We start from the raw sequence: 15,086 nt of genomic DNA on the forward strand, positions 1-15,086 counted from the left end.
ATAAAGTGTTGAATAAAGCACTTATAAAGTGCTTATATAACTGCTGAATGAAGTAACATGTACAAACTTCTCTGTGGCAAAAGGCTAGGATGATTATAATCCGTGATCAATTTTGAATAGAGATTAATTGAAAATTTACAATATAGAGTAAATTTGCCCTATGTTGTAGGATGTTCTCCTTTCATTTGTCTGAACTGGTGTATTTATGGGATTTTGAGTTTTGGTACTTCATATTTTGAAAAACCAAGACCACAAGTAAAATGAAAAAACCTCTCACTTCATTACTTTTTTTCCTATAGAGGAAAATCTTTTAACTGGACAGCTAAAGATCAATGTTGCTACCAAATGTGACAGCTATCAAATGTTGTCCAAGTACTGCCCTTGCAACATTAGCATTTTTAATAACTGATAAAACAGAAGATATTTCTGGTCAGTCTTCATGTCTCTCATCTTTCCTGCTGGTGTTTTCATACAAATAAGTACTCTCAAATATCAAGGAACGGAAAGGAAAGAAGATCGTTTTCTTTACAATATGTTAATATTACAGGTAGCCAGAAGAATGCAATATTGCTCTTTGCCAGCTTGGAAATATGCCTTTTTATGTGGTTTTTGAAAGTGCTGAAATACTTCTGAGAGAATACAATCAACACAAAATGAAACAGCAACATCACATCAATCTGAAATGTCTTACATTAAGAACTTCTTGAATGTTGTGTATATAATGTATTTGAAAGAGCACTTTGGAAATAGTTTGTACATTTATTTCCTAATTTATACATGATTTTGGTGTTAATATTTCTAATTGTTAATAACAAAACGTTTATTTAATGTGTTGTTCATTTTTATGTGTCAATGTGGAAACAAAGTGATGCCAGCATTTTGACTTCTCCCATTAACTGTATCATCTTCTGTTTTGTAATACAGAATGCTTGACAATTGTTTAGGTTAAAAATGATCTGGAAATGAAGTTGGTGGTGCTTTTCTTACGACGCAGACTTCTTAAGGGGAAACGACAGAGGGGCAAGGGGAGATGCCTTGGGGTCGCACCCACTGGGTGCGCCCAGAGGTTGTCCCAGCTCCAACGCTGTAGGGCGGTGGGTGGGTGCCTAATTAACGCCCAATTAACCTTGGGTAGAGCGAGGCGAGAGCGCTGACAGACACAAGGGGACCCCTGAGGCAGACAGCGACGCCCGGCGGCATCCTTATGGGCATTATGCCGGTGTCGCCTGCTCGCTGTGAGGGCAGCGGCCTCCGAGGCGGCGCTGAGGGGAGGTGGCGGGCGGCGTCTTCCCGCCCTTCGCCAACGGCCGGGGCCGGGGCGGGCCGCGGCTGCGCGTGGCGGCCGTGGCGGAGCCATGGCGCTGTGTGGGGCCGTCATGGGCGGCCGGGGCGCTCCAGTCCTGGGGCTGCTGCTGCTGGGGAAGCCGGCTTTCTCCACAACACGCGTCGCTTGCGGGAAGAACAGGCGGCTGAGGCAAAAAAGAGCCATTTCGGAAAGGAAACTGGTAAGTGCTGAGGTAAACGGTGTGCCTTGGGTGGCATCAGCTGCCTGGCTGGCTGCGCTTTGTGTACGAGGTGTGCGGAGAGCTCCTCCCTCGTGGTCTTCGATTTAAATAGAATTTGTTATGTCCGAGTGAGCGATTCGTCGCTTTCAGTTGGCAGCGTTAGTTTCCCGTCTTGCCGTATGGTGGTGCCAAACGCTTCTCTAAGAGGATTTTTAAGAAATCTCAGGGCATGACGTGACTTGAGTGGTGCGAGAGTTCTGTACTTTTGCAGTTGTTTACCTTGATATAGTAACGCTTCTTTATCCCACGTATACTCATTGGGCTATTTAATTAGCAAAACCCTCCTTTGCTGACAGGAAAGCTGAAGCGCAGTGTGGGACAGTTGGTTTGCCAGAAGTCAGGTACCGAGTTCCTGTCAGAAATAGGGCCGGAACCTGAAATCCTCTTCACTCTGTATCTTCTTTACCCCCTGGTTATGATATATGTTAAAATTAATTCCACTTACTCTATTTGCAAATAAGATTATTCTTTTACTTTATAACAGTTTTCTTAATTGCTCAAAGATTGAAGTTTGCATTACTTTCGTCACCTGGTATAGAAGGCAGTGATTCGCTGTGAGAACATCTCTCCCCCACGGGCACAATGTCCTCTTTGTAAATTTTAGTTCAATTTAAAAAGACTTTTTTCCATTTTGATTTTCACTTGTAGGAACACAATTACTGGGTGATTCTAGTTTGTGGTGTGGTAGTTCTCTTAAGCCGCCTGTGTTAGCAGTATGTAACTGTATTAAAAAGATATTTTCCCTGTTATTAGCTCTCCTAATGTGAGTTCTGCACTTCTTGTATCTGAGCTGCTTTATTAGGTTATATCAGCATAACTTCTGGCGTGTACTTTCAATATTTTAAGGGGGTTCTTAAAAATACTTTAAAAATCTAATTTTCTTCAGTGTTATGCTTAGTAGGCTATATTTAAGTGATTTGTGAATGACAGCAGAGTTATTTTTCACCTGTTCAGTGCAACTCGTCATGACAGAAAACAGCAGGTCTGCATATTATTACATTCTGTAGAACAGTCAGCTTGCTGGAAGATGACTCTGATGAACTGCACTTACAAGGCACAAACCTCATCCTCTTTGCAGACACGCTATTTTGTGGATCACCGGAGAGTGCGTGTGGTTGGAGGACAAGGAGGAGATGGCGGTCATACCTTTTATAGTGAACCTCGAAAAATATTTGGAGGTCCTGATGGTGGAAATGGGGGTGATGGAGGTCACGTTGTTTTGAAAGGTAAAAGTGAAGTAAAATCTGTTTTGTCTCCTACTGTCTTATCTTTTAACATCTTACTCCCCTACCTAAAAAAAAAAAAAAAAGGGGGGGGGGGGGAAGGTAATTTCTCTCTAAGCTGGCTTTGTTTTTTATGCTTTGTCCTGAGCCATGGTAAAAAGGACATAAATGACAGCAACAGCCTTAGAAGAGTCTCTAGAAAGCATTTTAAAAAACATGGTATTTTGCAGAAGTTTTAGTGGCTGGTACCTGCATGTAATGGTAACCCAACAAACTTTACTCTTAAGTTAGATAAAGCTGCTTCTGCTATTGCCCTCCTGCAAAATCTGCTAATCTGTCAAATGCATTTCTCAGAGTATTTAGTGATGGTTCTGTCCATTTTGGAATGGCCACTTAATGAAATGCATTGTTAACAAACCTAGGAAGATAAGTAAAGGCAGTTAAACTTAATCACAACTTAAATTAATATCAGTATTCCTTGATATGCTACATTGGCACAGTGAATTAGATATTCAGAAAGGAAAGAACAGCTAAGAGGTTGTTTTACTTTGCGTGTTGTACTAAAACAATACATTTAAGATCCATGTGTTTTGCTTTACAGCTGACCAGCAAATGAAATCGCTTTCTTCAGTCCTCCCTTTCTATCAGGGTGTTCATGGAGGGAGAGGAGGAAGCAAAAACTGTTACGGAGCCAATGGTGCAAGCGTGTATGTTAGGGTAAGTTCTGGCTGCTATGTTAGCTTTATATTGACGTTGATTTTCATGGTGGATGAAAGAAAATTCTCATGTACATTTTTACAAGGAGCTTTGTATGTATATAACATTTGGCAAATCTGAAATCAGCTGGTTCTGCTGAAGGCTTTGTATGCATTACACTGAATTGCATCTCTCTTCACTTTAAGGTCCCTGTAGGTACAACGGTTAAGGAGGACGGGGTAGTTGTGGCTGACCTCACGCAACATGGTGAAGAGTACGTTGCAGCTTACGGAGGAGCTGGAGGGAAGGGGAATCGCTTTTTTCTTTCCAATGAAAACAGAGCTCCGATGTTATTCACTCCAGGAGAGCCAGGTCAGGAAAGGGTGCTCCATTTGGAACTGAAGACAACAGCTCATGCAGGACTGGTGAGTGTAGCAGTGGTTCTTCAACTTCCTTAGCGTTGTACAGTGACATTTGACTGACTGAAGAAATAATGTTTGGTAACATTTTTGTTAGCCTTTTGGTGTGCTTGTTTAGAGATACGGCTTGATGCTTTCTTGCTGTTGTTTGGTAGAAGGGTGTCCAAAGCGATTTGCAGAGCTGTCACTGTCTTGCTATGTAATGTCATCCTACTTCTGCTAAAATCAACAGTATATATAGAAAAGCAGTGCTCAAGATTCACCAGTGATTAACAGATTCACTGATGATGTACGGCAGGCTTTTTCTGGAAAATCTGCAGATGGACTGTGGAAAACTCTTCTAAATTAGCTTTTGTTTTCTGTTTTTTTTTTAATAAAATATAAAGTTATAATTATCTTATAGTTAATACTCATATTTATCTTTTTTCACATATTAAACATTTGAATTTTAATTCCTGGTTTAGCATCCTCTGAAACAAAAATACCATTTAGACATGAGTGCTAAGTCAATTTAGGGCTTAACCTGATTTTGTATTTAAGTATGGTAACATTTTGACCCTGTTTGGTAAAACTGTTACAATCACGCATTTCTGCCAAGTGTTATTGCTGTTGTTCGGGCAAAATAACTGTCTAGTCTAGCATAATTTCACAAATTTATTTAGAGTAAGAGCGTTGGTGGATCAAAACATCTAATTCTATGTCCAGCTGGACACTCGGTGCCAAAAATGTGAGAAGTGGATCAAATTTTGAAATATGATAACATTCCGTACTGTATTTCCTCTGACAAGTATTCAGTGTGTTTGGCATCAGTAGATGTGAGAATCTAGGATTTGATCTACTTTCATCTACGGATTATTGGCCATCTGTCTATCTGTGGTATGTCAACTCTAGGATATCCCAGAGTAACTTCCTTTGTAGGATAGGTTTGTTTAAATTCTTGTCTTCTTCTTGGAAGGCCAAGCTCTTGGATATCAAGACTGAGAGCTGTAAGATTGCAGACTTGTAAGCATTCTGGTTAGTTACAGGCCTAGCTACATTACTGAATTGGTTAGGGTCAAAACCAACTTTTGGATCACACAATTAGCAAATAGGTAAAACGTGAACTGCAAGACAAAGACATATTTTTTTTTCAGGGTAAAACATTTTATGGTATACCTTTTTGAGTCAGAACAAAATAAAAAATACTTAAGCATTGTGTGCACAAAAAAAAAATTAAGGTGATCCTTCTGTGTTTTGACCTTTTTAATATTTATGGGAATAAATAAGAGGATTTAGGAAAAATAAAAAAGGAAACTGAGTTGCTTTTCAGAACTGAGCATGCAAAATTAATGTTATATTCTTGCTAGAAGGATCTTCCCACATCTAGCAAAAGCTTACAGTTTTTGCCATTTTTTTTTGTTTTGTTTGTTTTTTCCTTTGTATTAACCTAGAACTGTGGCTTTAATAAATGCTTGTATTCCAGGTGGGCTTTCCCAATGCTGGGAAATCATCTCTGTTGCGAGCCTTGTCCAACGCGAAGCCAGCAGTGGCTGCCTACCCATTCACAACCCTCAACCCCCACGTTGGCATTGTCCACTATGAAGACTACGAACAAGTGGCAGGTAAAAATTACAGGATGCTGTCTGTACCTTGATAGCAGTCAGTGTCAGGTGGCTTTATCTTTGAAATACTGTAGGAGGAAGTTTAGCAATTCTATTGAAGTCCAATAAAAATAGCAAGAATTCAAGCTTAATGTAGCTGAAAACAATTGAAAGCCCATTTGTCATTCACTTCTACGTGCCCCTAATATCAAACCACCAATCTGAATCCTGTCTTCACTGGAATAATCTAAATCTGGGGGTTGTAAAACATGATAGCCAGACTTAACATGAGGTATGCTCTGGTATTGATTCATTGAGATGTCATTCTGAAAGTACTTGCGCTGGACAGTGAAAGACTTTGTTGTTGCTGAATGTGTTCAATTCACTGTGAAATTTCTCTCACTGTAGTTGCTGACATTCCTGGCCTCATAAGGGGTGCTCATCAAAACAGGGGCCTCGGGGTGGCCTTCCTAAGGCACATCGAACGATGCCGCTTTCTCATGTATGTGGTGGATCTCTCTGTGCCTCGGCCGTGGATTCAGCTGCAAGACTTAAAATATGAACTGGAACAATACAAAAAGGGATTGTCGGAGAGGCCATGTGTTGTCATTGGGAATAAAATTGACCTTGCTCAGTCCAGGATTAATCTCCCACTCCTTAAAGAGCAGACAGATGACCGGGTCATTGCGCTGTCTGCGTTGACAGGAGACAACCTAGAGGAACTGTTGTTGCATTTGAGAGAACTGTATGACATTTATGTGAAGACAGAACAATCACAAGGGCAAAGGCCAGTCAAGTGGTAGGACACAGAACTACTATGAACTGTACTGGAAGGAAGAAGTCATCATTTGGTTAGATAATGTCTGTGTTTAGGGTTTTTTTTTCTCCTTGTTGTATTTTGTTTGTTTTTAATGCATTGGACACAGCTCGTGGATATGTTTTGGAGTGCTTCATTGGAAAGTTTGTTTTTTCACCTCTGAGGTGTCTCAAATGTTTTCCAACAAAGTTTGAAAGTTTTAATCGTGCTGGAAGTTCATTTGGAAACTGGGATTTTGTTTGGCATTAGGTGGTTAATTGTGGAAATAAAAGAATATCTGGTGGAAATTACTGAAATTCACAAGCTGCAGGGTATGTTGGCTGGCTGGCTGAATTGGAGTGAAGTCTTAATTTGTGTTTGTCAAAGATTCTAAAATAAAAATAAGGTGGTTCTTCATGTCTATTTCTGTACCACAACTACTTTCAGTTGTCTCAAACTCTTCCATTTTTTCCCCCTCAGAGGAGGAGGTACAGGTGCTTAGCATCTTGGAGGAGGAATGTGGTGAAACAGCTGCAATTAATGATTGACATTATTTCCTCATTAGCATAAATAACTATCTTTAAATGCTGGCAGCAGGTAAATAGCTGTATAAACTAGCCACAGAACACTCGTCTGAGACTCAGTTCCGAGCTCTCTAGTTTCCTTGAGGAATCTTCAGTAACGATCTGAGGAGTCTTAGGCTTAGATACTCCAAATAAAAGAACAATACAGCACTTTCATGATTTGGTGTCAGCTCTTTTTTTGTTTGTTTGACTGTCATACTTTCTACTGTATCACCACTAGTGGGAATTACTGTGTTTAAAGAAAATAAAGCTGTAGCGCTCCTTTAACTTCTGTCTATATGTACTACAGAAGAAGTGATAATTCTGTTTCTGTCACTTTGCATGTTTTGTTTGATTTCATCTCGTGTCTTATTAATGCTCCTTAAAATGCTGGCTTTCTTGGATGATGTCTTCTTTCCTCCCCCCCTCCATAACTCTTTCCCTATGACTGGAAGGGAGCAATCTTGTTCAATTTCAATATTAAAACTCAATTCATCCTCCTGCTGTTGGGATTAGATATGTGATTATGACTGAGTTAGAACTGTGTGTGTGTAAGAAAGCAGGTGCGTGCCCCTTCTTGTTAAGAGCAGCAGGTTTTTATTCTGAACAAGGTTAACTCAAATAGATTCTTAAATTAAAGAAAATTGTCAGAATAAGTAATTATGTTTCTTAAATTCCTTTTCTGCATACTTGTATCTGATCAGATGTGAAAAGCAATCTATGCATCATAAGCAGTGATATCTTTATAAATATGATCAGGGAAAAAATGAAAACAGAAGCATTAAATCCCAGAGCTGCTCTCGTGTTTTGCTTCCTACTTGCTTCATCCCAAGGATTTCCCAGACTGAATTAGGTGGAAGTGAATATTCACTTCTGTCCTTCTGACTGGTTTTGTGCAGCACTTCTAGGCCTCACTGGTTTTCTCTTCTGTTCGTGTATGCTTTTCAGCCACATTTATTAAAACCTGAAGGTTGCCTGAACACAAAAGCTGGGGTAGCTGCTTTGCAGGCTGTTCAGTACTTACAGGTGCTCAGCGCTCTGACTGCACTGTAGTGTTTTGCCGTGTTTGGGAATGACAGAGACCGTTTTAAAAGCCCCTGTACTCAAAGGAGCTTTCACACTGCCTTCCTAGCACTCATGCAGCCTTAGCGCTGAGAGTGGAGAGTGTTTTGTGTAGCGATGTGCAAACAGCGCAGCGGGATGCTAGACAGCTTAACAGAATGTCCTATTGATCGTGTAATTGGTTTCTTTGTTCTTAACGTGTTCAGCCACCTGTTCTGAGATGACAGATCGAGTTCTTAACCGCAGGCTTAGAAGTTTCAAAGAGGTTTTACAGGAGCATGTATCCCTTCATCTCTTGATGGAAAGTGCCAAATAGCTCCAGCTTTGTTGCTGGAACAACTGTTCATAGGAGCTCGAACTTTCTGTCGCCCATATAGATCTTTATCAAAGTGAGCTCATGGTAGAGGTCCCCAAGTTAATGCCAACCAAAAGGTGTGACTGCGCGCTGCTCAGTCCAGCGCTCACTTAATAGCTTAGCTCACCTTTCTCCACAGTGCTCTTTCTGCATTAGCGTGAAGATCTCCTGTAAATAATTCTTAGGTGGTACAGAACCAAGGAGTAACCTCTGTTTCTGCTGAAAATAAGGCATTTACAAAGGAAACTCATCCCACTTGAAGGAGAAGAGGAAAAAAAATATTCAGATTAATTGGGTGAATGGTTTCAGAGAAGAATGATGCACTGCAGGCTTTCTTCCCCCTTTTGGAGGGGGAGCATGTTCTTTTTGTTTTAGGTTTTGGAGTGGTTTCAGTGACTTTCTTCTAGGTGACTTTCCCTAAGTAGCTATTGCTTTCCTTTACTGAAACCTTTGATGTTGTCTGTGCTTTTCAAGTTGACGAGAGGAAAGAGATGGGGGATTTTTTTTCTCATTCTGACAATAGGCCTTACTTTAGTGCAAATTGAAGCTCAGTCTATTTAATATTTCATAGAGAAGCTTGAACCATAATTGAGTTTAGCACTTTGCAGTTCTAGTACTCCTCATCTTTTTTGATACGATTTTTAGTAAATGATGACAGGAGTATTTTAGACGTAATTGTTTTTTCTATATTTATTTGTAATCTCCCCCTTTGTAGATTCATGGAAAGTGTAGGTAGCATCAATTGAACAGAAGAAGAAATATTGATGTAAAAACACAAAAAATGATCACACTTTTTAAACATACGCTTATTGAGGACTTGCTGCAGTCCATTATGTAAAATGTATTGGATCAGTGTGTTTAAGCATGGCCTAGTTTGCAGTCTGTTTACTTACACTGTTCTGTTAAGCCCTTTTTCATGTAGCATCATATTTTTAAGGTGAAGCAGGACATCTTTGCAGTGAAGTGAACTGCCAGCAGTAAAACGGAGTCTCACTGGAACTGCACTTAGCATTTCTGCTCAGGGTCTCAGCGAGATGCAGGAATGATAGCAGATACAGTCTGATAATATGTATGCTTAGAGGTGTGGTACTGAAGCAACAGCAGTAGGTTTCCATTTGCTTGAACGCAGGGATTGCGGACCTTTCACTTACAGAAAGGTTATCAAAGACTGAAATATAAAGTGGCACCAAAACAGCCCTCAGAATGAAGAGAAGAGAGAGAAGGGCAGTAACCAGTGATACAAGCAAATGGAATTCCTAGCAGCTAGAGGCGCCTGTAGAGATAATTTGTTGATGGTTTTTTTCTGAGGTGCATCCAGATGCTCCATGTTAAATCTGTGTAAGCCTGCTCCTTGTGTTTTGCCCTGCTCTTGGCCATTCCATGGGTTGTAGGGCTGGGACCTAGTGGTATCCTAAGCTGTGGTCAGCCTGCCCACCCTCCTGTGTCACGGTTGTTTGGAGTGGAGAAATCTGAAATGGGAGAGAAGCAAACCAGGCAGTCCCTGAAACGTCGTGGGAGGGATGTGGGAGTGAGATATGAAAAGCCCCCACAGCACCTGAAATTCTGAAAAGACCTATGGTTGATGAAAGGCAAATGGAAAATGGTGCTGCTCTCCTGGGCTGAAGAGCTTAGCTGTTACTACCGGTGAAGCTGGGTTACTAACGCTTCCCTTGATTTATTGTAACAAACAACTTATGAGGTTTGGGGGCAGGGGGAAGGCTACCAGGGGTATCAAATCTCATTTGGTCTCAGGATTTCATTTTCTGTTGCAAGGAAAAGGTTTTGAACTTACTTTTTTCATTACTGTGTGTGTGTTAGGTGATTTTTCTTCATATTTATATAAAAAATATTTGCTTATTTTTAAGCAAATTTGTGATGAGTGAATACCTTCTCTGACTCAGGCATGTTTAAAGACTTGTAACTTGTTCATTTGCTTTTGTTTTTTTATAAAAAAACTGGCTCAAATTACACTTTTCCAGGAATGGCTATGAAACAGATACAAGTGGTAGTAGAACAGGACTTGGTCATGGTTTGTACAAACATTTACGAACAACTGGTTGCAGAACACCAGTCAAACTCTTTGGCTGTCTTGTCTTCAACATCATGTTGCTAAATGAGCTCCTTGGTATGCTGACACCTGTAATGTGAAGCTGATGTTGGGGCCAGGGGCTTGGTGCATTGCCGGTGTGCAACTCAAATGCGTTGTTAATTGAATGGCAGGTGGAACGTAAATAAGGGGTGGAAAGGTCTGGAATGCTGTTGAGTTGCATGAACTGTGAACTCTGCAACGGAAATTAAAAGACAATGAATAAATGTTTTGGTTTAATCACAGTAAGGAAATTATCGCTGTGTAAAAATGGACTTTTACCAGCAGCAAGATAACTTTTACATGCAGAGCTCTTATTTCGGGGGGGCACTCTATAGTCTGTAATCTGCAGATTTTTGTCTTGCATAAAGGCTGTGAGAGGGAAGGCTTTAGAGGAGAGGTAATCTCCTCTATTGGACCTATTGCATAGCGTGCACAGGGAGAGTTGGTAAGCTTTGAGCTTAGCATCTCTTCAGTGGGTCTGCAGCCCTGTCATGTCCCTGGAAGTCATATTTTGTTTTTAAATGGATGGGGATGTGGGCTACTTCTGTTAATGATGAAATTCATCACCACCGTTAAATTGGCTTTGGTATAAATTAAAACTTCACCCCAATACTGCTGTGTGCCTGGCCTTTAAAAACCAGCGTTGTTTTCTTCTCTCTTCCATGCTGCAGTTGCCAACACTGTTCCCCATTAACAAGTTTCCCCATCTTGTTAAACAGGGATTAATTGTGCCCGCACTACAAAGGTCTGGAAAGACTGCAGTTATTAATATTTGGAGGGCAGGTTATGTATGTGTGCCAATAACGATAAGGGATGATTTGGTAACTCTTGATAACAGAACAAAGCTACCTTCGGGCTGCACTCCTGATTTTTCTCTGTGCAGTTCTGAGATTTATTATGTGGTATGTGCCCATTTTTCTGAGGTATAAAGCATAGCTGGTAGGACAAAGGCAGGGAGATTTTTATCGAGCTCGTTTTAATATTGAAATTGTGTTTGTCCTTCATTTTCCCACAGAGAGTAATTTTTCATCTCCTATTTCCTTATTGAAATAGAATTGTCCAAGGAGACCTTAACAGCATCTGATGCCTTATCCACCAGGTTTGCTGGGTTTATTCCATTTTTTCGTTTGTTTTTTCCCTCTGCCCCTGTTTATCCGAAGTAACACTTGGACTCCTTGAAGTGTGCATTCCTTGTGAGGCAATATTCTTCCTGTCACCAAGATGGAATTATTCCTGTGTTACATGTGGATTTCCCTGGAGCAAAGACAAAAGGCTGGCCATGCTACTAAACCATATAATTACGGTTTAATAACTAGCTCATCTCTGCGTGCTCAATTTCAGTAAGAGGTAATGGTATGACTGGTTACTTTGTTACAATTCATTTTATTCTGGTAACATTCCATTAATTTTAATTGGAGTCACTCTGGCATAATGCATTGGTGACCCAGGTCCAGGTTGTTGCTTGCTTTTGTGGGTTTTTTGTTTGTTTTTCCTTCAAAATGCAGCACTGCAGTGTGCTCAAATGCTGTCATTTTGTCATGGTTATTGGGTAGAATAAGACACACAAAACATGAAGAGTCTTGTGCTTATTCACATAGGCTGAAAATGTTTTATGCAGATTAAATCACCTTTCAGAAATGCACTTAGATCCAGACATATTAACACTGATTGAAAAGCACGGCTGAAAAACTACCTGCAGAACAAATTATCTCCTGTTATTCAAATCCTTAGTGGGTGCCTTTTTATTTTGGTAACCAGAGAAATGCACAGCCAATAAATGCATAGGGAAGAGTCAGCATTTTAGAAAACATAAAGGGCTTGGATTGGTTTTGCTGTGGAAAAGCTTGGTCATAATTTTAAAGATTTTTCATTTGAATCTTGACATTTGGTTCCTCAGCGCTTAATTCCCATTGAAATTGGAACATCACTGTTTTCCAAAGACATGTGAATCCCCACCCAGTACATCCTTTGTACACACGCTAATCAACCATTGATAGAAGTTAGCTATTCATTGTCTAAATCTAGATAAATTAATCTTCCACTAAAAGTGGAAAATGCTTATGAAGAAAAATATTTGCATGAGGCAATGTAATTGCTAAAACACTGGTTGTCAAGAAGACATCTGTGATATTACAGATGAAGTATCCATATTTTGATTATCTTATTCATGAAATCATATTGTTTTGTGGCTATTCATTTCCTGCTGTTTTCCTCTGTTACAAATCAGGAAGATGAGTTTGGGCAGCTAGTTTGCTTTGTCCAGACAGGACACACATTTATCACATTTAAAAAATAACCTGGTAAAAGGTCACTGCATGAAATCAATGTTTTTACTGGATTATTTTAGAAAATGTTTATTTTCTTCATTTACCCGCCCCCACACCAGACATGTAATGGAAATTTAAAACATCAGTTCGAACAAACTATTATTGGGACAGTGAGCTCTGTCTAGAAAAACAAAAACTGATAAGAGTTGCTAAATGTAACTTCGGTGCCAGCAGTTGTGGTTTTGAAGCCTTCACATCCACGCGATGGGTTATGTCTATGCTAGCTTGGAAAGGTCCATACAACCCTTCTAACTATAGATACACTTGTTTCATTTCTATAAGTGAAGATGTCTCTATATCAACAGAAATTTTGCAGCTTCAATAATTTATTGCCATCAGGAAAATGGCTTTGAGGGATGAAAAATTGATATTTTACATCCTGCCTTTTCATTTTCCTTTTTTTTTTTTTTTTTTTTTTTTTAATACAGTACCTTGTGTTAGTTGTATTAACCACCTTTTCCTGGTGGAAACTGAATCACAGAAGACTGAGGTGCAAGTCTAGCTGTAAGAAGCCTATGTCCTGCTAAATTTTAAGAAATTGGTATTTAAATATCCCTGTGGATCTGTACCCTAGTGACTTGCAAAGTCACACAGGAAATGTGTGACGAGACAGAGGGCCTGGAATTTGGAAAAACTTGAGAATAGTGCTAGCCCTGCAATAACACGATCTTTTATTTGTAGGAGCCTTGTATGAGCATAACTTAGAGCTGACCAGATATGTCATGTTTGTATTTGTAGCCTCAAAGCACTTCACCTAGGTGTTTACAGAGAAGCACAGAAATACCTGACTTACTGAAGAGGAGGCCAGTTGTGTGTGCTGCTTCATATCTGCCTTTCCCAGAACTGGCAATACTCTTGTGAGGTATTATACTTCTTCAGTACCCATTTTACCATATTCAGTGTCCATATTCATGCTATTGCAGTCCGATTTAGCATTTAGGAGCTTTCTGTGAGCTGACTTCAGTATCTCCTATTTTTTCTGAAGGCATTCTTTTTTTTTTTTCCATGGTAAATAAACCTTGATTTGTAGAAGGGCAACGATATTGCCACATCAACCTGTACAGCTTATTAACTGGTGCTACTAATTCATGTAAGTTCTAAAGATAATGATTACTTTTTAAATGCTTGCTAAATGTATTCAAGTGGTTTATGAAAGTGATCGATGTAGAACAGTTCTAGAATATACTAAAACTAAATGAAGTTAGTGCTACATAAGTCAATTTCCTAATGTACTAAGTCTGGAACAAAACCAATAATACATTTAACTAACTGGGTCACTTAATTCATCACTTGATTAATGAGTACCCAATTTGAAATTTGCTTTTAGTGAATATTCAGACTAAAAAATACTGGTGTGAAAGTGGGAATGCTACTAAAGCCTTGGTGCCTCCATGTTAAGAAAGGAAATAATTACAGAGAGTCACAAATGTCATGGAATAAAGAATAAACTTTTTTCAGATTTAGCAAATATTTTATGCTTGCTCTTCTTTTAATATATCCATTTTTCTAACATGATTTGGAGGATCCTAGCAAAACAAATACCTCTTTAGACACTGTTGTCTAGCTTGCATTTAGGCTAGCTAATATTCACGTTCTGGGTTGGTTTGGTGTGGAGGAGGAAATTCTTCTGTTGTATTATTTGCTGATTTCATACCCCATCATGCCAGATTTGTGAGTGGTTAACATTGATTAGAAAATGTCCTTATTTATGAATCGTGATTGAATGGCACTCTATAAAAGTGAGTACCTGGTGAATTAATTGCTGAGATGAAAACACAGTTACTTGGATGAGTTGGTCGTGATGACCTTAAATAGCTGATTTCCACTTTCGTAGTCTTTTGTTCAACACTTCAGCTGGGGCTAGCTCTCAAGAGATGAGTGAAAAAGGTTGTGCTTCTAGTTTATTCCAAGGAAATTATCAAACCTGTGTTTTCAGAAAGCATTTTTGAGATGGCCACTTTGAAACTGCTCAGGAGCCGTGTGGGATTTCTGAAGGGGAGTTTCTAGTGGATTTAAGCTCCTTATGAACTGTTCTGCATGCTTTTGTCTGCATGAGTTCTTCCCGCTGAGAATTTCAGAAGGGATATGTTGGGCATTTTGTCCCTCTGTCGAGGTTTTGATTTGCTGTGTTGCTCTGTTCAGGCAGTGCCCGTCATCTTTGCATGTTTAACTTCAGCCTTTACCTTACTCTAGAAGGAGCTACCTGTCGGCATTCTTCTGTCCATGTGGTTCTGTGAAGCACTTTGCCACTGTCATATAGATTCAAGTACCAAAAGCAACAACAAAGGATCTTCCTGCTTGTTACTTTCATGAAAGCTCTTGAATAACAGCTTAATTCCTAATTATGAGACTGCTTAACACAGGCTTCATGCAAGTTTTATACATATTATTTTATCCCTGTATATTTTGAA

At 39.6% G+C, this 15,086-nt stretch overlaps 1 protein-coding gene across 1 annotated transcript; it reads left to right on the top strand.

The window, feature by feature from the left end:
• The first annotated feature begins 1,290 nt into the window (after positions 1 to 1,290).
• Positions 1,291 to 7,031, top strand: MTG2 (mitochondrial ribosome associated GTPase 2). Its single transcript, XM_084296812.1, has 6 exons — positions 1,291 to 1,505; positions 2,644 to 2,791; positions 3,390 to 3,505; positions 3,691 to 3,909; positions 5,366 to 5,504; positions 5,892 to 7,031. The coding sequence occupies exons 1-6, from the start codon at positions 1,356 to 1,358 to the stop codon at positions 6,284 to 6,286; spliced, it is 1,167 nt and encodes a 388-aa protein (XP_084152938.1). The 5' UTR covers positions 1,291 to 1,355; the 3' UTR covers positions 6,287 to 7,031.
• The last annotated feature ends 8,055 nt before the right edge of the window (positions 7,032 to 15,086 follow it).

This window comes from Netta rufina, assembly GCF_964035555.1.
Source record: "Netta rufina genome assembly, chromosome: 16".
Classification (NCBI taxonomy): Eukaryota; Metazoa; Chordata; class Aves; order Anseriformes; family Anatidae; genus Netta; species Netta rufina.

Excerpts from the sequence above, each read along its gene's own strand:
- MTG2 (XM_084296812.1), top strand. The coding sequence starts at position 1,356 with ATGGCGCTGTGTGGGGCCGTCATGGGCGGCCGGGGCGCTCCAGTCCTG. Across the intron at positions 3,910-5,365 it reads CAACAGCTCATGCAGGACTG|GTGGGCTTTCCCAATGCTGG; the intron begins GTGAGTGTAGCA and ends CTTGTATTCCAG. Across the intron at positions 5,505-5,891 it reads AGACTACGAACAAGTGGCAG|TTGCTGACATTCCTGGCCTC; the intron begins GTAAAAATTACA and ends CTCTCACTGTAG.